Source organism: Tachypleus tridentatus, chromosome 7, assembly GCF_004210375.1.
Source record: "Tachypleus tridentatus isolate NWPU-2018 chromosome 7, ASM421037v1, whole genome shotgun sequence".
In the NCBI taxonomy this organism is placed as follows: Eukaryota; Metazoa; Arthropoda; class Merostomata; order Xiphosura; family Limulidae; genus Tachypleus; species Tachypleus tridentatus.
The window spans coordinates 115,480,002-115,504,345 of record NC_134831.1 but is presented as its reverse complement, the minus strand read 5'-3'; the positions used below and the strand labels follow the sequence as shown (position 1 = coordinate 115,504,345).

Below are 24,344 nucleotides of genomic sequence, written 5' to 3'. Positions count from 1 at the left end.
ATTCCAACACAAACTTCACATAGAATAGAACATATGTCTTTTAATTATAGTGATTCCAACACAAACTTGACATAGAATAGAACACATATGTTTTTTAAGTACAGTGATTCCAACACAAACTTGACATAGAATAAAATATATATATATATTAATTACAGTGTTTAGAACACAAACTTGAAATAGAATAGAATATGCACGTCTTTTAATTACAGTGTTTAGAACACAAACTTGATATGGAATAGAACATGCATGTTTTTAATTACAGTGTTTAGAACATAAACTTGACATAGAATAGATCATGTATATATTTTATTTACAGTGATTCCAACCCAAACTTGATTTGGAATTCAAAATCAGCTCTATCGTTGACTTTCGTTTTAACCAGTTAAGTGTGTATCTCAAATAATGTCCTACTCTTTTCACGTGAAGCTTCAAGATGCGACCCTTGACCATTCAGATGAACTCTTTAAAGTGACCAATGAGGTGGAACTAATGAACCGTCTCAAGAACGCTGCTCTTACAGGGGATCGTCAAAAAATTAGAAAACTACGCAGAAAGTTTAGCGATCACGTGGACCACCTTCAAGAGGTATTTCCGTAATCTAATGTTTGGTCGCAGATTGGACAAAATGATTTGATAAAAAAACTCTTTGATTTGCAGATGAAGTTGGAACATGATAAAGATTAGAAAAACCACACAGTTTCTTCTTTGTACTTAAATTATAAGTTGAAATATGATAAAGATTAGTAACAATCAAATAGTTTAGTAAAATTGAGAGGTGTCCAGAGATAATCTGAAACAAAATTTTATGTTTGACTTTTATATCAAATACTTTCAACAAACTTGTTATAAATACTGTAAGTTATTTGTGAATATTAGGCTCATTTAAATTATGCCAATGTCTTACTTTGAAGTTAGCCCTAAAATTAGGCTTACTTAAATTATTTTCATGTCTTACTTTGTTGTTAGTCCTAAAATTAGGCTTATTTAAATTATCTTTGTCTTACTTTGATGTTAGCCCTAAAATGAGGCTTACTTCTCTTGTGAAATATTTTCAACAACTAATAATAGCACGAAATAAAATTGTTACATTTACTTGTTTAGATCTGTTGTATTTTTAGTTTGTATGGATGAGATAATACCTTTTACTCGGTTAATTCTCCATCGGTAGGCTAGATCCACTTTCTACTTGACAGGTTTGCAAGCTGTTGCACCACGTAGCAATGACCGATTTTCTGCAAGTGTCTTCCAAGCATCTGGACCACTGCTTGAAGATCTACGGAGGTCAGGTGATGTCTGGTCGTTATTTTTTCTAGACGGTTATTACCTGGAGAAAGAATAATAGAAAATCTTTACTGAAATATATCCAGTAATACTGGAACAGCAATAAGTATTCGGATTTACAACGCTAAAATTAGGGGTTCGATTTCCTTGGTGAACACAGCAGATAGCTTGATGTGACTTCGCTATAAGAAACACACACACTAAACAGTAATACGTTTTATTAACTATTTCGATCGTCAATAAAAATAAATTCCAATTATATTAGTGTGTGTTTTTCTTATAGAAAAGCCACATTAGGCTAGCTGCTGAACCCACCGAGGAGAATCGAACCCCTGATTTTAGTGTTGTAAATCCATAGACATACCGCTGTGCTAGCGGGGGGTCATTATATTAATAGTTTACAAGTTTTTCTTAACTCATAATTGATGTTAGGTTTATACATATATATTAATATTCAAAATAGTAATAACCTAAATATTAATAATTTTTGTTTAGCTACCGCTTGAGAAGTCCTATGAATAAATTATTCACAATTTCAAATAATGTTCAATCATAACACTGACTAAATCAGTTCTATCAGTGGCGTAAGAGCTAAATAATCCATAGATTTTGTTAAATTGAAATTCGGTCATTAATTACTAATAAATATTTTAGAGTAACGTTACATTTGCAGAGATTTTAGTGGATGTATGATTAAGATGCACAGATGTAAAGATATAAGATATACACAAAGATATATTTGAAAATAAGTTAAACAGGTTATTGTTTTAGAAAGCCTGGAGTGTGCGCTAAATAGATCTTAAACTGCGTGTTAAGGCTTTCTATAAGTTTTGATTTTTTGGGAATACAGCGACATCTGTATGTGTATAAGTTTGTCATGCTACTATAATAATTCACTTTCATACAGCGACATCTGTATGTGTATAAGTTTGTCATGCTACTATAATAATTCACTTTCAAGTACTTACTTTACAAAACTACGAAACTCTTAATTAAAATCGTGAATCAAGGTAACATCAAGCACTTAGTAACTTTATATTTACCAAGTTATATCATTTAAAAAAATGAAAATTACAAAAGGAAGCAAGTGTTGTAACGTTTCTGGGATGTGGGATTTATTACGCTAACGACAGCTGTTTATATTGCTTTTACAACACGTGGTTCAACAGTATCCTCACTGTTTATTCAGTCGTGTGAATTACTTAAGTATTACAGAGGGTTAACATAACTTTAGAAAACGATGTTCCATGTTGCTGTTAGCCACACCCACGATGACGTCTGACAGTGTAATTAGGTTGTATTTTAGCTTCTATAATAGGAAATTTTAGATCTTGTATCTTTAACCACTATCGATGATCCTACACTGTACTTGAGTGTTTACACAAAGAAAGAACACGCTCAGGTAAAGTCTGATAACAGACCACAGGCGCACAGTCAAGTGAGTCCACGAGCATGGAAACTGGTGTCTTATTCCATATTGGTTGAAACGTTTTTGCGGATTCTACTCGCACAGTGCAGGAATTTGATCTCATCTGTCTGAAGTCAGTGGATCTCCTGGTAATAACTGGTGCTCAGTTTCGTTTTAATTTAAGTTCATGAAGTTTATTTTTATTACGTAGAAAACCTTTAGCAACCGTAAGATCGTTTTCTAGTTGCATTTCTTTAAGTACGCTCAGACTTATTCTGATGTTTGACAAACTCCATCTGTGACGTGGTAGGTGTTTGATTTGCATAACATCCTAGAGACTGAAGTCCCCCGTGTTTGGAACTAGACCAGTACTTACCGTGCCAGACTGTATACCAGAAGGTCTAACGTTTTTTTCTCTAAGCCGCTGAATACATTATGTACTTTTGGTACTAAAATCGGACAACTTCCTTGTGGTTTTGGTTTCCGTTGATCAGCTGCCTTCCCTCTGTTCAGTAGTTTAAAATTAGAGTCACTATACCTAATATTTGTGGATATCTGACCTTGTCACTTACCCCATCTGTGCATAAGTTGCTGCTTGGATAAGCGACATTAGAATTTTCTCTTACCAATGTGCTAACGTCGGATGAAACACACCGTTGCACCAATATATTGATGAGACATACCATTGTGATATTATATTGATGCGACACACCATTGCACTAGTATACTGATGAGACACACCATTGCACTAGTATACTGATGAGACACACCATTGCACTAGTATACTGATTAGACACACCATTGCACTAGTATGCTGATGAAACACACCATTGCACTAGTATACTGATGAGACACACCATTGCACTAGTATACTGATGAGACACACTATTGCACTAGTATACTGATGAAACACACAATTGCACTAGTATGCTGATGAGACACACCATTGCAGTAGTATGCTGATGGGACAACACCATTGCACTGGTATGCTGATGAGACACACTATTGCACTGGTATGCTGATGAAACACAATTGCACTGGTATGTTATGAGGACACACCATTGCATTGGTATGCTGATGAGACACACCATTGCACTGGTATGCTGATGAGGACTTACCATTGCGCTGGTATGCTGATGAGACACACCATTGCACTAGTATACTGATGAGACTCACCATTGCACTAGTATACTGATGAGACACACCATTGCACTAGTATGCTGATGAGACTCACCATTGCACTAGTATACTGATGAGACACACCATTGCACTAGTATACTGATGAGACACACCATTGCACTGGTATGCTGATGAGACACACCATTGCACTAGTATGCTGATTAGACACACCATTGCACTGGTATGCTGATGAAACACACCATTGCACTAGTATACTGATGAGACACACCATTGCACTAGTATACTGATTAGACACTATTGCACTGGTATACTGATGAAACACACAATTGCACTGGTATGCTGATGGGACACACCATTGCGGTAGTATGCTGATGAGACACACCATTGCACTGGTATGCTGATGAGACACACTATTGCACTGGTATACTGATGAAACACACAATTGCACTGGTATGTTATGAGACACACCATTGCATTGGTATGCTGATGGGACACACCATTGCACTAGTATACTGATGGGACTTACCATTGCACTAGTATGCTGATGAGACACACCATTGCACTAGTATGCTGATGAGACTCACCATTGCACTAGTATGCTGATGAGACACACCACTGCACTAGTATGCTGATGAGACTCACCATTGCACTAGTATGCTGATGAGACACACCATTGCACTGGTATACTGATGAGGACACACCATTGCACTAGTATGCTGATGGGACACCACCATTGCACTGGTATACTGATGAGACACACCATTGCACTGGTATACTGATGGAGACACACCATTGCACTAGTATGCTGATGAGACACACCATTGCACTGGTATGCTGATGGGACGCACTATTGCACTGGTATGCTGATGAAACACACAATTGCGCTGGTATGCTGATGAGACACACCATTGCACTGGTATACTGATGGGACACACTATTGCACTGGTATACTGATGAAACACACAATTGCACTGGTATGTTGATGAGACACACCATTGCACTAGTATGCTGATGACACACACCATTGCACTAGTATACTGATGGGACACACCATTGCGCTGGTATGCTGATGGGACACACTATTGCGCTAGTATGCTGATGGGACACACTACTGCACTAGTATGCTGATGAAACACACAATTGCACTGGTATGCTGATGGGACACGCTATTGCACTGGTATACTGATGAAACACACTATTGCACTGGTATACTGATGAAACGCACAATTGCACTGGTATACTGATGAAACACACTATTGCACTGGTATACTGATGGGACACAACTATTGCACTAGTATACTGATGAAACACACAATTGCACTAGTATATTGATGGGACACACCATTGCGCTGGTATACTGATGAGACACACCATTGCACTGGTATACTGATGAGACACACTATTGCACTAGTATACTGATTAGACACACCATTGCACTGGTATGCTGATGAGACACAACCATTGCAGTGGTATACTGATGAGACACACCATTGCACTAGTATGCTGATGAGACACACTATTTCACTGGTATACTGATGAAACACACAAATTGCACTGGTATATTATGGGACACACCATTGCAGTAGTATACTGATGAGACACACCATTGCACTGGTATACTGATGGACACACACTATTGCACTGGTATACTGATGAAACACAATGGTGCACTGGTATGTTATGGAGACACACCATTGCATTGGTATACTGATGGGACACACCATTGCACTAGTATACTGATGAGGACTCACCATTGCACTGGTATACTGATGAGACACACCATTGCACTGGTATACTGATGGGACTCACCATTGCACTAGTATACTGATGAGACACACCATTGCACTAGTATACTGATGGGACACACCATTGCGCTGGTATGCTGATGGGACACACCATTGCACTGGTATGCTGATGAGACAACAACCATTGCACTGGTATACTGATGAGACACACCATTGCACTGGTATGCTGGTGAGACGCACCATTGCACTGGTATGCTGATGGGACGCACTATTGCACTAGTATGCTGATGAAACACACAATTGCACTGGTATGCTGATGGGACACACCATTGCACTGGTATACTGATGGGACACACTATTGCACTGGTATACTGATGAAACACACAATTGCACTGGTATATTGATGAGACGCACCATTGCACTGGTATACTGATGAGGACACACCATTGCACTGGTATACTGATGAGACACCAACTATTGCACTGGTATACTGATGGGACACACTACTGCACTGGTATGCTGATGAAACACACAATTGCGCTGGTATGCTGATGAGACACGCTATTGCGCTGGTATACTGATGAAACACACTATTGCACTAGTATACTGATGAAACGCACAATTGCACTAGTATACTGATGAAACACACTATTGCACTAGTATACTGATGAGACACACTATTGCACTAGTATACTGATGAAACACACAATTGCACTAGTATATTGATGAGACACACCATTGCACTAGTATGCTGATGAGACGCACCATTGCAATCTAGTATGCTGATGAGACACACCTATTGCACTGGTATACTGATTAGACACCACCATTGCACCAGTATACTGATGAGACACACCATTGCAGTAGTATGCTGATGAGACACAACTATTGCACTGGTATGCTGATGAGACACACTATTTCACCAGGTATACTGATGAAACACTACAATTGCACTGGTATATTATGAGACGACACCATTGCACTGGTATGCTGATGAGACACACCCATTGCACTGGTATACTGATGGGACTCACCATTGCACTGGTATATACTGATGAGACACACCATTGCACTGGTATGCTGATGAGACACACCATTGCGCTGGTATGCTGATGGGACACACCATTGCACTGGTATGCTGATTAGACACACCATTGCACTGGTATGCTGATGAAACACACCATTGCACTAGTATACTGATGAGACACACCATTGCACTGGTATACTGATTAGACACACTATTGCACTGGTATACTGATGAAACACACAATTGCGCTAGTATAAACTGATGGAGACACACCATTGCAGTAGTATACTGATGGACACACCATTGCACTGGTATGCTGATGAGACACACTATTGCGCTGGTATGCTGATGAAACACACAATTGCACTGGTATATTATGAGACACACCCATTGCATTGGTATACTGATGGGACACACCATTGCACTAGTATACTGATGAGGACTTACCATTGCACTAGTATACTGATGAGACACACCATTGCACTGGTATGCTGATGAGACTCACCATTGCACTAGTATACTGATGAGACACCCATTGCACTAGTATGCTGATGAGACTCACCATTGCACTGGTATACTGATGAGACACACCATTGCACTAGTATACTGATGAGACACACCATTGCACTGGTATGCTGATGAGACACACCATTGCACTGGTATACTGATGAGGACACCCATTGCACTGGTATGCTGATGAGACACACCATTGCGCTAGTATGCTGATGAGACACACCATTGCACTGGTATACTGATGAGACGCACTATTGCACTGGTATACTGATGAAACACACAATTGCACTGGTATGCTGATGAGACACACCATTGCACTGGTATGCTGATGAGACACACTATTGCACTGGTATACTGATGAAACACACAATTGCGCTAGTATATTGATGAGACACACCATTGCACTGGTATACTGATGGGACACACCATTGCACTGGTATACTGATGAGGACGCACCATTGCACTGGTATACTGATGAGACGCACTATTGCGCTGGTATGCTGATGGGACACTACTGCACTGGTATGCTGATGAAACACCTGATTGTACTGGTATGCTGATGAGACACGCTATTGCACTGGTATACTGATGAAACACACTTGCATTGCACTGGTATGCTGATGAAACGCACAATTGCACTGGTATACTGATGAAAACACACTATTGCGCTGGTATACTGATGGGACACACTATTGCACTGGTATATGCTGATGAAACGCACAGTTGCGCTAGTATATTGATGAGACACACCATTGCACTGGTATGCTGATGAGGGACACACCATTGCACTGGTATGCTGATGAGACACACTATTGCACTAGTATACTGATTAGACACACCATTGCACTGGTATACTGATGGGACATACCATTGCACTGGTATACTGATGAGGACACACTATTTCACTGGTATGCTGATGAAACACACAATTGCACTAGTATATTATGGAGACACACCATTGCAGTGGTATACTGATGAGACACACCATTGCACTAGTATGCTGATGAGACACACTATTGCACTGGTATACTGATGAAACACACAATTGCACTGGTATATTATGGGGACACACCATTGCATTGGTATGCTGATGAGGACAATCAACCATTGCACTGGTATGCTGATGGGACTTACCATTGCACTAGTATACCGATGAGACACACACCATTGCACTGGTATGCTGATGAGACTCACCATTGCACTAGTATACTGATGAGACACACCATTGCACTGGTATGCTGATGGGACTCACCATTGCACTAGTATACCGATGAGACACACCATTGCACTGGTATGCTGATGGGGACGCACCATTGCACTGGTATGCTGATGAGACACACTCATTGCACTGGTATGCTGATGAGACACACCATTGCGCTAGTATGCTGATGAGACACACCATTGCACTGGTATGCTGATGAGACACAACCATTGCGCTGGTATGCTGATGGGACACACTATTGCACTGGTATGCTGATGAAACACAAATTGCACTGGTATGCTGATGAGACACACCATTGCACTGGTATACTGATGAGACACACTATTGCGCTGGTATGCTGATGAAACACATAATTGCACTGGTATATTGATGAGACACACCATTGCACTGGTATACTGATGAGACACACCATTGCACTAGTATACCGATGAGACACACCATTGCACTGGTATACTGATGGGACACATCACTACTGCACTGTATACTGATGAAACACACCTGGTGCACTGGTATACTGATGAGACACGCTATTGCACTGGTATACTGATGAAACACAATTGCACTGGTATACTGATGAAACGCACAATTGCACTGGTATACTGATGAAACACACCATTGCACTGGTATACCGATGGAGACACACTATTGCGCTGGTATGCTGATGAAACACACAATTGCACTAGTATATTGATGAGACACACCATTGCACTAGTATACTGATGAGACACACCATTGCACTAGTATACTGATGAGACACACTATTGCACTAGTATACTGATTAGACACACCATTGCACTAGTATACTGATGAGACACACCATTGCAGTAGTATACTGATGAGACACACCATTGCACTAGTATACTGATGAGACACACTATTTCACTAGTATACTGATGAAACACACAATTGCACTAGTATATTATGAGACACACCATTGCACTAGTATACTGATGAGACACACCATTGCACTAGTATACTGATGAGACACACCATTGCACTAGTATGCTGATGAGACTCACCATTGCACTAGTATACTGATGAGACACACCATTGCACTAGTATGCTGATGAGACTCACCATTGCACTAGTATACTGATGAGACACACCATTGCACTAGTATACTGATGAGACACACCATTGCACTAGTATGCTGATGAGACACACCATTGCACTAGTATACTGATGAGACACACCATTGCACTAGTATGCTGATGAGACACACCATTGCACTAGTATACTGATGAGACACACTATTGCACTGGTATGCTGATGAAACACACAATTGCACTGGTATATTGATGAGACACACCATTGCACTAGTATACTGATGAGACACACCATTGCACTAGTATACTGATGAGACACACCATTGCACTAGTATACTGATGAGACACACTATTGCACTAGTATACTGATGAGACACACTACTGCACTAGTATACTGATGAAACACACAATTGCACTAGTATACTGATGAGACACACTATTGCACTAGTATACTGATGAAACACACAATTGCACTAGTATATTGATGAGACACACTATTGCACTAGTATACTGATGAAACGCACAATTGCACTAGTATACTGATGAGACACACTATTGCACTAGTATACTGATGAGACACACCATTGCACTAGTATACTGATTAGACACACCATTGCACTAGTATGCTGATGAAACACACCATTGCACTAGTATACTGATGAGACACACCATTGCACTAGTATACTGATGAGACACACTATTGCACTAGTATACTGATGAAACACACAATTGCACTAGTATACTGATGAGACACACCATTGCAGTAGTATACTGATGAGACACACCATTGCACTAGTATACTGATGAGACACACTATTTCACTAGTATACTGATGAAACACACAATTGCACTGGTATGTTATGGGACACACCATTGCACTAGTATACTGATGAGACACACCATTGCACTAGTATACTGATGAGACTTACCATTGCACTAGTATACTGATGAGACACACCATTGCACTAGTATGCTGATGAGACTCACCATTGCACTAGTATACTGATGAGACACACCATTGCACTAGTATGCTGATGAGACTCACCATTGCACTAATATACTGATGAAACACACCATTGCACTAGTATACTGGTGAGACACACCATTGCACTAGTATGCTGATGAGACACACCATTGCACTAGTATACTGATGAGATACACCATTGCACTAGTATGCTGATGAGACACACCATTGCACTAGTATACTGATGAGACACACTATTGCACTAGTATACTGATGAAACACACAATTGCACTAGTATACTGATGAGACACACTATTGCACTAGTATACTGATGAGACACACTATTGCACTAGTATACTGATGAAACACACAATTGCACTAGTATATTGATGAGACACACCATTGCACTAGTATACTGATGAGACACACCATTGCACTAGTATACTGATGAGACACACCATTGCACTAGTATACTGATGAGACACACTATTGCACTAGTATACTGATGAGACACACTACTGCACTAGTATACTGATGAAACACACAATTGCACTAGTATACTGATGAGACACACTATTGCACTAGTATACTGATGAAACACACAATTGCACTAGTATATTGATGAGACACACCATTGCACTAGTATACTGATGAGACACACCATTGCACTAGTATACTGATGAGACACACTGTTGCACTAGTATACTGATGAGACACACTACTGCACTAGTATACTGATGAAACACACAATTGCACTAGTATACTGATGAGACACACCATTGCACTAGTATACTGATGAGACACAGTATTGCACTAGTATACTGATGAAACACACAATTGCACTAGTATACTGATGAGACACACTATTGCACTAGTATACTGATGAGACACACCATTGCACTAGAATACTGATGAGATACACCATTGTACTAGTATACTGATGAGACACACCATTGCACTAGTATACTGATGAGACACACCATTGCAATAGTACATACTGATGAGACACACTATTGCACTAGATTGTGCACGTTGGTCTTATTAAGTGCTATTAATCCTTGACATTAAGAGTTTGTTTAAAGTTTCTACGTAACAAAGTTAGTAGTGTTACATACTAAACCCACACGTTTCCTCCCACAGGTCTTGAATGCCTGCCACACCCTTTACCTCCACCCCACAAGCAAGATAGTCAGAGATAATTTTGATGTATTCTCAGACATGTGGCAGTCACTAGTGAACGATGTGGCCAGTATATCTTGTGATATTGCCGAGATATGTCTTGGTAAAGTTCCCCCAAAGTCTCCTGAGAGAACGCCGGAGAACATACCTGTATTCGTTTCAACATCCCAAAAAAGACCCGTTGTAAGTACTGTTTATCTCCATAGGTGAAGAAGACGTCTACTTTCTCTATCAATTGTACATAATGTCCACGTAATCTAAGCTGCTATGTAGAAATAGGAAGGCACAATATTTGGATATTTTGTGTTTTGGCATATATATATTTAAATTATTTTTATCATAAGACATCAGTTAGTTATTAGGCCTATCACATTATCAACCACTAAATAGTTAATCTGTAATTTATGGATTATTCAAGAAACAATAGAATGTGTAATATCAGTATTTTAAACACAGTAAGGCCCGACATGGCCAGGTGGTTAAAGTACTCGGCTCGTAATCTGAGAGTTGCGAGTTCGAATCCCCGTCACACCAAATATGCTTATCCTTTCAACCGTGGGGGTGTTCTAATATTATGGCCAATCCCACTATTAGTTGGTAAAAGTGTAGCCCAAGAGTATATATGTGTATGTATAAACATGATTTAAACTAGATTATTTTATATGTATAAACATAATTCAAACTAGGTTGTTTTATATGTATAATCATAATCCAAACGAGGTTGTTTTATATGTATAATCATAATCCAAACTAGGTTGTATTATATGTATAAACATGATTTAAACTAGATTGTTTTATATGTATAAACGCAATTCAAACTAGGTTGTTTTATGTGTATAAACGTGACCCAAACTAGACTGCTTTATATAAACTTGATTTATATGTATGAAATGGGGTGTTTTATCATATATTAAGGTGCTGAAAAGTAGCTTATCTGGCTTTCATTTCAACAAACGTTGTTTTACAGTATCTGTATTTATACGTTTCAGTTTGTTTAACTTCATAGTAATTTGAATAGCCTAAACTTTGAAACGTTAAAAAACATACATTTGTTCTGTTTTTGTTTTTTTAGAAAAGACATGTTAACATATATTCTCGTTCGCAGAAACCAGTCTTCATAAATAAACAGGCCAAACCTGTACGGTTTGAAGTAGAGGTAAATATATATACTTATTTATCACTGATTTGTTAGTCGGTATTACACTGTACGGTTTGAAGTAGGGGTAAATACATATATCATTATTTATCACTGATTTGTTTTTCGGTTCTACACTGTACGGTTTGAAGTAGGGGTAAATACATATATCATTATTTATCACTGATTTGTTTTTCGGTTCTACACTGTACGGTTTGAAGTAGGGGTAAATATATATATCATTATTTATCACTGATTTGTTTTTCGGTTCTACACTGTACGGTTTGAAGTAGGGGTAAATACATATATCATTATTTATCACTGATTTGTTTTTCGGTTCTACACTGTACGGTTTGAAGTAGGGGTAAATATATATATCATTATTTATCACTGATTTGTTTTCGGTTCTACACTGTACGGTTTGAAGTAGGGGTAAATACATATATCATTATTTATCACTGATTTGTTTTTCGGTTCTACACTGTACGGTTTGAAGTAGGGGTAAATATATATATCATTATTTATCACTGATTTGTTTTCGGTTCTACACTGTACGGTTTGAAGTAGGGTAAATACATATATCATTATTTATCACTGATTTGTTTTTTGGTTCTACACTGTACGGTTTGAAGTAGGGGTAAATATATATATGTTTATTTATCACTGATTTGTTAGTCGGTATTACACTGTACGGTTTGAAGAAGACGTAAATATATATATCTTCATATATCACTGATTTGTTAGTCGGTTCTACTCGGCACGGTTTGAAGTAGAAGTAAATATATATATCTTTATTTATCACTGATTTGTTAGTCGGTTCTACACTGCACGGTTTGAAGTAGGAGTAAATATATATATCTTTATTTATCACTGATTTGTTAGTCGGTTCTACACTGCACGGTTTGAAGTAGGAGTAAATATATATATCTTTATTTATCACTGATTTGTTAGTTGGTTCTACACTGTACGGTTTGAAGTAGGGGTAAATATATATATCTTTATTTATCACTGATTTGTTAGTTGGTTCTACACTGTACGGTTTGAAGTAGGGGTAAATATATATATCTTTATTTATCACTGATTTGTTAGTCGGTTCTACACAACCACAAATAATCAAACATACTGGGAATGTCAGCATACACTAACACATTATATTATACCAGTGAACCTTGTAATTAAGACACATACACATATACTAAACATGTTATATTAATACACACTTAAACATGTTTAATACATTTACATACACACACACTCACCCTAAACATGTTATATTGATACACACATATACACGCTGTTGTGCATTAACGCACGTACTAGGATTGTATCCTATATTAACACACGCACAGAAACACATTATCTTACATTAACACACGTATTAACACATTATCCTGTATTACTACACACATGAAACATGTCGTCAAACATTTTAATGTTTATTCAAGTTTCATGTTAAACTTGAGTGATTTGTGTTAATTTTCCAATCTGTTATAAAAGATAAATATTTATTAAAACCGTTTTTAATGATCAATAGTTGATCTATTTTATCGTTGAATGACCGAAAGCAACATCAAAGTAGATTCATTAAATAGCGCGACCGTATTTCTCTGTTTTATTTTTTTATGTCTGTATAAATGTTTTCAATTTCTTGACGTACATCGCGTTTAGACGACTCATCGGTCTAACCCGATAATTATTTATTTTCTAAGGAAAAGCAAAACATCGAAAAGGCTGGCTTAGAAATGAAAAACTTGACTTCGGAAATGGACGTAGAAACTGAGAAATACCTGACGGAAGAAAACGACAGTGACATTGTTCGTCGAGCCCAAGGAATGTCCCATATGGCATTTTTAGTTTACCAGTTCACGAGGGGAGAGGGGTATCTTAAAACCACTCAAGTGAGCATCTTTACTGTAACCAGCCAAGGAGACAGTATCTGGAATAGCCAGTCTCAAGTCTTATAATTCTCATGTCTACCATTCGTTAACTTAGCACACACCGTACTGAATTTGTTTCTTTTTTAATCGTACAATTAGTTTATTCAAGTTTACAACTATGATCTGGTGCTTTCAGTTTTCTGGTTGAGAAAATTATTTAATTTCAATTAAATGCCAATATTGTTTGGAAAGTGATTTCCTGTTAACGTACGTGTTTGTTTAGGTTTGTCTCAACAAATACAATTTGTCTCCTGAAAGCGATGGAACTATTACGTCCTGTAATTTTTCTCCAAATAGAAATAATATCGATTTTAGAACTTAAGCGAAACGAATAGAAATGTGTTAGCAGTTACAAAGTATGTATATATATATATGTATTTTTTTGAATTCTTAAATATGAAAAAATCGTAGATAAACATTTAAAAAAAACAATCTATTTGAAAATATTATATTTCATGTGTCTGCTAAAGATAGGTGTTAAGATATTAAATAATTGATTGAAAGCAAACCTCTTGATTTCAATATGAAGAAAACTCAAAAGTAAAAGTAACCTTTGTACAACGCTAAAATCATGGGCTCGATTCACCTCGGTGGATACAGCAGATAGCCCGATGTGGGTTTGCTATAAGAAACTACACACAATAAATTTTGTAAACAGATACGTAATCAGTTTTTGTTTCCAGTTCCCTTTCGAAACGTGTTAATAACATGTCAAACTGTACACCTTTTATCCACACAACTGTTTAAATAACTAAACCACACCAAACATGCTCGCCCGTTCAGCCGTGGGAGCATTATAGTGTGACGGTCAATCCCATTATTCGTCGGTAAAAGAGTAGCCCAAGAGTTGGCGGTGGGGGGTGATGACTAACTGCCATCCTTCTAGCCTTACACTGCTAAATTAGGAACGGCTAGCGCAGTTAGCCCTCGTGTAGCTTTGCGCGAAATTTAAACCAAAACATAACTAAACTATTACTCAGCTTTTAACATATGTACATTCAGTCAATTTCTCCCCTGGTGATTTTTCAGGATCTGTTTACCCAAGCGGAGTTATTTGCTGAGGAAGCTAACAGGCTGTATAAAGAAATTCGTCAGTTTTCATATCAGGTAGAAAAAAAATATTTATTTTTTAACCTTTATTTTGACCTGATTGAACTGGCCTTAGAATTTAACTTAAATCGAAAGATGACGTGAAATATATGTTTATATTTTATTAACTTGTGCGATTTCTAATGAATAAACAAATGAAAAAAAATCCATATAAGTGACAACAGTTGACAGAAATACAGATAAACGGAAAGGAACACTCCTCAAACCAACGCGCGTGTGTGGGATATGTTAAAGCAATAAGTGGATATAACTCTTTCGCACGTGGTCAAACAAACAGGAAGATAGCTCTGACAGAAATGAGAAACGCAACGTCAGTGAACTTCAAGATTTAAAAAAAATATCAAAAACTGAATTCATTAACACATCAATGTTATATGTTTCACCAGAATATCTGTCAATAACAGCTGTTATGATAAACTCCCTAAAAACAAACTAAAAACAACACAAAAAACAGAGTAATAAACAGAACTACAGAGAAATATTTTATTTAAAATATGTGAAAGATAACTACTAGTAACAAGTGAAAATAGTCCATAAATTTAAACGAGAAACCATTAGCTTCATTAGACAGCTTTCAGGTCCCCCCAGTAGGGTGTATCAAGACACTTTTCACCTCTTTATTGTAACCTTACTACAACCCTTATTTTCCTAGTTGTGAACTTATTGTTATGCATCTTCCACAATGTCTCACCAGCAGTCTGTGGTGAACTTATTGTTACATATCTTTCACAATGTCTCACCAGCTGTCTGCTGTTAACTTATTGTTACATATCTTTCACAATGTCTCACCAGCTGTCTGCTGTTAACTTATTGTTATGCATCTTCCACAATGTCTCACCAGCAGTCTGTGGTGAACTTATTGTTACATATCTTACACAATGCCTCACCAGCTGTCTGCTGTTAACTTATTGTTACGTATCTTCCACAATGTCTCACCAGCTGTCTGTGGTAAACCTATTGTTACATATCTTTCACAATGTCTCACCAGCTGTCTGCTGTGAACTTATTGTTACGTATCTTCCACAATGTCTCACCAGCAGTCTGTGGTGAACTTATTGTTACATATCTTTCACAATATCTCACCAGCTGTCTGCTGTGAACTTATTGTTACGTATCTTCCACAATATCTCACCAGCTGTCTGTGGTAAACCTATTGTTACTTATCTTCCACAATGACTCACCAGCTGTCTGTGGTAAACCTATTGTTACTTATCTTCCATAATGACTCACCAGGTGTCTGTGGTAAATCTATTGTTACTTATCTTCCACAATGACTCACCAGCTGTCTATGGTGAGCTTATTGTTATGTATCTTAACAATCATCTCACCTCTTATGTTGTGTTATGTTCAAAGTGTTAAAAACCCAAACACAAATCTAGACCGTCCAAAATCAATTCTTTTCTTTTCCTCTGTTGGAACATCAATTTTTATGTGTTTCTTTGTTTTCTAGTTGTGAATGGATCTTGTTTATTGTATGAAACTTGTATTTCATCACTACAAGGTTTGTACTCAGACTTTTCTCATTAGGAATGGAAATTGAATTCATTTGTTATTAGTTATTTTTGTTTAAAATAGAATATAACTTTCTATTATTTATATTTGTAAATTAACATAATAAGTAAAGTCGTTAAAACGTGTTTCCTGTAATTATTATTGTTATTGGTGACAACATTTATTAAATTTAGAAATATACTGATTATTTCAGGTTCCAGGTGGAGTCCAAAAGAAGGAACTTTTGGAAAACCTTGATAAGGTTCCGACCTACGTTCAACAGCTTCAGTTTACAGTCAGAAACCCTACAGTAGGCAAAGCTGCGACTTTCACTAAGGTATGAAGTACTCTCCAACTCAAGTAAAATTCTCTACAACATAGGTAAAGTACTCTACTATACAACACAGGTAAAATACTCTACAATTCAAGTAAAGTACTCTACAACACAGATAAAGTACTCTCCAACAGGGGTAAGTTTAAAGATGCATTGATAAGATGTATAATAAGTTAGTGAGGTTTTATTCTCGTAGTTGATTTCCTACTACACTTGATCTGAAGCCAAACAATTTGGTAATAGAAACACGGCTGACGGAAAAGTAGTTTTTATGTTTAACATAGTTAGTCAGAACAGGATATCACAGGTAATGTTTTATATTTTAAACCTTCCAGTAGATCTGGAGTAAGTTTAACGGACTTAGAATCCTGGATAGGTAGCTCCCACCCCACCCAGAGAATAGGGAGACGACTGTGTATTGTTTCCTCCAAGATGGTTGAGTAGTAAGGCAGATAACACAGAACACTAAAAATCTGGATTGGGTACTAGTCCGTTTCGTAACTCTGTGCTTAGCACAAACATGTATATTTCTAAAACTAAAATATAAAAAAATAACTATTAAAGATACAAGTATCTTAACAGATAGGCCTAGCATGGTCAGATGGTTAGGGTGGTCGACTCGTAACCTTCAGGTTCAAATCTCCGTCACAGAACATGTTCGCCCTTTCAGTTGTGAGGAGTTATAATACTGTGAATCTCACTACTCGTTGGATAAAGAGTGACCTAAGAGCTAGTGGTGAGTAGTGTTGACTAGCTGCCTTTTCCTCTAGTCTGTTACTGCTAAATTAGAGAAGCAAGCGCAGGTAATCCTCGTGCGGTTTGGTGCGGAACTCAGAGCAAGTCAAATCATACGATTAAAGATACCTAGATGTTTTATTACAGGGGTTTCCAACTTAAGAGTGTCCGAGGACCACAACTATGTTCACGAATCTTGTGGCGGGTGGCATTATATTTTTGTCAAATTAGAGCTTGTTGGTGTATTATGTAAAGCAAAATAAAGAGTAAATAGATCCATGGTTAATTTATGTCCTTTCAACATGGTAAAATGAGTTACAATTGAGGAAGGAGTTAATCTGAATGTGACTTACGTCACATTATATTTTGACGGGCGTATTTGTGAGAAAGATGTATTTTATTGTGAAAATAAAAGGAAAATGTAATTTAAACATGTTAAATTACGTAATAAATAAATTTAATAAAAAATGCTGCATATAAAAGAAACTAGAATAGCAAACATATCTATGATATTTAACGTAGTAAAGATATAAAGTTTTCAATGTGAACTTTGAGGTCGTTAAGCAGCACTGACCAAAGCGATCACATGGAGTTCTGTCGTTGCTGGTCTCAGGAGGTGGAGCAGAGAAGAATCCGTGAGGCGACTTCTGTTGTGGTTTTTAATAAATTTCATCGTGAAGAACACACTTTCATATATGTATGTGCCACCAAACATTGATGTCATTTTCTCTCCAAAAGCACGCAGATCTGGAAATCGATTATTTGAAAGTAGTTTACAAAATCTGTTCCTTTTTCTTGTCTGGTTTGCAGAAATGGATCAGCTTGCAAATCGCATAATTCAAGTTGAACGTCAACTTGTTGATTTTCTGTGTCAACACAAAGAGGATTATTGGACAGTTCTATCCTGTTTTCTAACACTTCAAACCTTGCGTTAAACTCATCTATGATATCTTCAATATTTACACAAAATTCTGAAAAATCAAGTGGCTCGTCATCTTTGAACTGTTCTGTTAATTGCTGACAACTTGGAAAGTGGACCAAGTCGTTGTTTTCTAAACAAACTTTGTAAATTCTTAACTTATTTCGGAGTCCATTTATGTTTCCCATTACATCTGATACCATCTGGTTCTGCCTCTGGAGGTTGAGGTCGTTATGTGTGTGAGAACAACTAGTTGTTTCAGAAAATCCTTACTTTAGCTCTTCTTCCAACTGTGTTGTATCCGATGAAACAAACTGATCGAGGAACGCAGGGATTTCTTTCCTTATTTCAGAGAATCGTTCAAGACACTTTCCGGCACTGAGCCACCTTACATGGTTGTAATGAGCCAAATCCCCATATTCTGCCTCCATATCCTTCCAAAACTGCTTCAGCTGCCGATGAGAAAAAGCTTTGTTTCGTCGTCTTATCATGTTAATAACTTTAACAACAAGTTTAAAAACTTCGTTTCGTTTCACTGATTTTCCACACAAAGCTCCTTGATGAATAACACAATGAAATGTTGCACAAGTTACTTCATGTTCCCTAAGAAAACCAACAAAGCATAATGTTTTCCAATCATCGCCATCTGTGATTATTGTTGAACACTTATCGAAAACTCCGATTTTATCAACTGAATTTTTCACTGAGTGAAAATTGAGTTGAATAATCTGTACAAATATTAACAGCTGACTTACATCTGCTTGATTAGTACTTTCGTCAAGACCAAGCGAGAAATGAGTACTTTTTTCAACCAATTCAACAAGTGAGTTTTCTAATTGTTCTCTCATATCAGTGACACTTCTTTGTATACTTTGGTTTGGGAAGCAGAACTGATTGAAATTTATCACCAATTTTGCCATTCTAAAACACCTTTGGCATTTCAACAACACATTTCTTTACTAAACTGCCATCAACAAAAGGTTTCTTCGCTCTTGCAAGTTCAAAAGTACGAATCATTCAAAGCAGATGTCTGCCTTTCTGACAACTTGCTGATGTCTGCCTTTCTTACAACTTGCTGATGTCTGCCTTTCTGACAACTTGCTGATGTCTGCCTTTCTGACAACTTGCTAAACATACTCGTTTGTTGTTTTAATTTCTGGCTGAAATCTACAATCTGAACTTTTCGAGTTTCTCCTTCATATTTTTTATACTTTTCTTCATACATTGTTGAATAATCTGTTCACATTAAATTCTTTGGTTATTGATATAATTTACATACAAACCAAACGCTGCAACTTGCCGTTATTGTTTGTAATTAGATAATGAAGTTCCTAGAATTCCTGGTACACTCTGTTTTGACTGTTAATCTTACGTTTCTTAAAAACTTTGCTCATGTTTATATTTACCACGGAACTGAACAGTGATAATTTACAACACGTCAACCTCCACGACAGCAAACAGACAGACTGGCAACAGCTGCCAGTCAAACGAGTTCACTTTGTTTAGCAGGGGGAATGACGGTATAATACGCCGAGATGTATGTGATATAATTTAAAAGCTATTACTATCAAGTTATTACTGTAAAATTACAAAGATATAAATAATAAACATATAGGTGCACACAAAATAAATTTTAAAATTTTATTAGTGAATATCAGTTGGATCTTTCATGCATTTCTACCCAGCAAGTCAGAATTTTTCATTTCTTCACTAAAAAAAAAAAAAAAAAAATTATAAAAGTAGGTTATGTTTGAATAGACCTTCGCGGGCCATATAAAACCATGTCGCGTGCCGTCTGTTCTGTAATATCAAATAATACCTGGCTGTTTTATAATATAAAACGATGAAAAATCACTGGCTGTTATATATCTTTAATACATTTGAGCTGGTAATTCAGTAATCAACAGCTTAATTAGGGCTATCTTTACATCTCTTACGTTACTGTGTACGTTATGTTTTTTATAGAATAATAACGTGATTCAAGGTACAAAGAACCTTATGAATGTTGTGATTTTATAGGTTGGTAACGTGATTCAAGGTACAAAGAACCTTATGAATGTTGTGTTTTTATAGGTTGATAACGTGATTCAAGGTACAAAGAACCTTATGAATGTTGTGTTTTTATAGGTTGATAACGTGATTCAAGGTACAAAGAACCTTATGAATGTTGTGTCAAAAGTAGTTACCACAAGCCTTATATGTGCATCAAAGGTAAAACCATTTTACAGTAACATTATTTTAAGTGTTGTTGTTTTTTTTTAAATTGCAATGGACATGCTAAAAATATCGTATTAATTCGTAATTTTAGGCCTAACTTAACTTTATCCAAACGTTATATCCATAATAATTTAGTTCAGTTCAATATATGGTTCTAAACTCTGATCTTCAGATTAAAAATAAAGTGATTGGAATAAAAATTAATTTATGATAAAAGTACTTGAAACAATTTTAATGTGTTTAGTACCAACGCTAAATCAGTAAACCCAAACTTACACCCGGCCTCCCTGTGGCGCAGCGGAATGTCTGCGGACTCGCACCACGAAAAACCGAGTTTCGATACTCATGATGGGCAGAGCACAGATAGCCCATTGTGTAGCTTTGTGCTCAACTGCAAACAAACAAAAAAGAACATATCTTGAAAAAAGAATTTTTTTTTTTACTTTTAAAACATTGGAAAAATTATCCATTAACATCACAGATGAATTACGTATATTTACAAATCGGATACCATATCTGGTTTTAAATATCACAACACTACACTATTTTTATGGTCGGGCCTATAAAAAATTTGATATTTATAGCTTTTCAAGCAACAAGCTTGAATATGAAATACAAGGGGAATTACATGTATAATAATTATATATATATATATGTTAACCACTGTACTGTTGGTATATGTCATGTTATGTTACTTGAATATGAAATACAAGGAGAATTACATGTATAATAATTATATATGTGTGTTAACTCCTGTACTGTTGGTATATGTCATGTCATCTCAAGTAATAATAAAATATCAATTGCCACGTTTTAGAGAAATATAAAGAACTGTTTTCCTTTCATCTGGAGATTAGGGTAAATAGAAACCTACTGGGTTTTATTTTATTGTTCTTGTACGATTGCAGTTTAACCTGGAGCTCAGAGGATCTTCCAGTTGGTCCGGAAGTACCTCGACCTATCGAGGGGACCCTGATGAGTGCGGATACGGAGATGCTACGGGGTGTATGCCCCCCAGAGGTGGAGCTACAAGTTCCTCTGATCCGAACATCTGACAGTTAGGGTTAGGTCCCCGAAGGGCCAAAGGAGATTCTCGTCGAACTCGTGTATCTTTTTTCACACTTCTGGGGGCAAAGAGGCGGGAGTAATATTATCCTCGGGGTTGGGGTAGGTGGACGGTTTTGTAATTTGTCTTAATATTAAACATCTGCCAAAGTGCTACGTACTGTGAATTTCAGACGTTAGATATGTTACAAGCAGAAGGGACAAGAACAAGTGAATTCAATTTTTCATTTTTAGTTGGTAGAAATGTATTTTAACTAGCATCAAGAACTCGTTATTCTAGGGGTTTTTCTGTTAAGGAATTGTGTTTTGCACAGTTGTTTTTAAACCATTTATTTTCAATAGAATTAACTGTCACAACGACATGATTAGTATTATAAGGTGTGTCGTTGTATTTTTTAAATTTAGGGTAAAAAATCCAAGAGTCTTTAAGTGCCTATACAGAACTATAGTAAAACATAGACACGGTATGAAACAAATAATCATATTGTTTTTCAAACAACCTTAAACTTTCCGATGTTTAATATCAGCTGGAACAGTGAAACTACCTTGTCTAAAAACGCTACAGCGTGTACGACAAGTTTAACGGTTGTAAACAGTTATCATGAACATACGAAAATCACAAACACGGGCGTATATCTCTTGACGTTCGATACACAGCAACCATAAATGCGGGCGTATATCTCTTAATAATTAACACCAGGCAACAACAAACAACCTTAAACTTTCCGATGTTTAATATCAGCTGGAACAGTGAAACTACCTTGTCTAAAAACGCTACAGCGTGTACGACAAGTTTAACGGTTGTAAACAGTTATCATGAACATACGAAAATCACAAACACGGGCGTATATCTCTTGACGTTCGATACACAGCAACCATAAATGCGGGCGTATATCTCTTAATAATTAACACCAGGCAACAACAAACACAAAGGCAGTCGTTTGTTGTTTAACATACACTAATAACGAATATAGATTAAAATAATAAAATATACACAACCTGAGCGATCTCGAAAGGTGAACCACGAATGATATGGGTTTTATGTTGTATCAGTACCTCTTCAACTTACGTATATTTCACAGTTAAAACAAGTCACAACAAAGATGTGACTACCGTGTTTATGTTTAACATATACATAAACTAATCTGATTTTTTGTCTTCTGTGTTTAAAATACAAATATAATAAATATGAAGGTGTTTATGCTAAACACAGGGACACGAAAACAAGCAAATATAAAAGAACAGTTACTGTTAAATGTACAAGCTATAAATACGTATGGCCAGTTTTCTAGCTACAACAAAAGTAATCAGACATCGCTTATAGCATTGTTTCGCGGGAGAATTACATTACATATTACATTTAATCAACTGATTTTACACTGTTTAGATTGGTGCGAAACCCTAGATATTATCATAAATCAACACATATTACACTATTTACATTGGTGAGAAACCCTAGATATTACCATTAATCAACACAATTTACACTGTTTACATTGGTGAGAAACCCGAGATATTACCATTAATCAACTCATTTTATACTATTTACATTGGTGAGAAAGCCTAGATATTTCCATTAATCAACATATTTTACACTGTTTACAATGGTGAGAAACCCTAGATATTACCATTAATCAATATATTTTACACTGTTTAGATTGGATCGAAACCCTAGATATTATCATTAATCAACAAATTTTACACTGTTTAGATTGGTTCGAAACCCTAGATATTATTTTTAATCAACACATTTTACACTGTTTAGATTGGTGAGAAACCCTAGATATTACCATTAATCAACACATTTTACACTGTTTAGATTGGTGCGAAATTCTAGATATTATCATTAATCAACACATATTACACTGTTTAG

General features: G+C 36.7%; 1 protein-coding gene across 1 annotated transcript in view; it reads left to right on the top strand.

The window, feature by feature from the left end:
• LOC143257783 (alpha-catulin-like) overlaps positions 1–24,077 on the top strand; it is a 71,828-nt gene extending 47,751 nt beyond the window's left edge. The window contains exons 8-17 of the mRNA XM_076516815.1: positions 430–588; positions 1,197–1,289; positions 2,603–2,722; positions 11,490–11,711; positions 12,601–12,684; positions 14,373–14,561; positions 15,630–15,707; positions 17,416–17,538; positions 21,317–21,400; positions 22,315–24,077. Of these exons, the coding sequence (XP_076372930.1) occupies positions 430–588; positions 1,197–1,289; positions 2,603–2,722; positions 11,490–11,711; positions 12,601–12,684; positions 14,373–14,561; positions 15,630–15,707; positions 17,416–17,538; positions 21,317–21,400; positions 22,315–22,461 (1,299 nt within the window). The 3' untranslated portion in view covers positions 22,462–24,077. The remainder of the gene's footprint in view (positions 1–429; positions 589–1,196; positions 1,290–2,602; positions 2,723–11,489; positions 11,712–12,600; positions 12,685–14,372; positions 14,562–15,629; positions 15,708–17,415; positions 17,539–21,316; positions 21,401–22,314) is intronic.
• Positions 24,078–24,344: the final 267 nt, after the last annotated feature.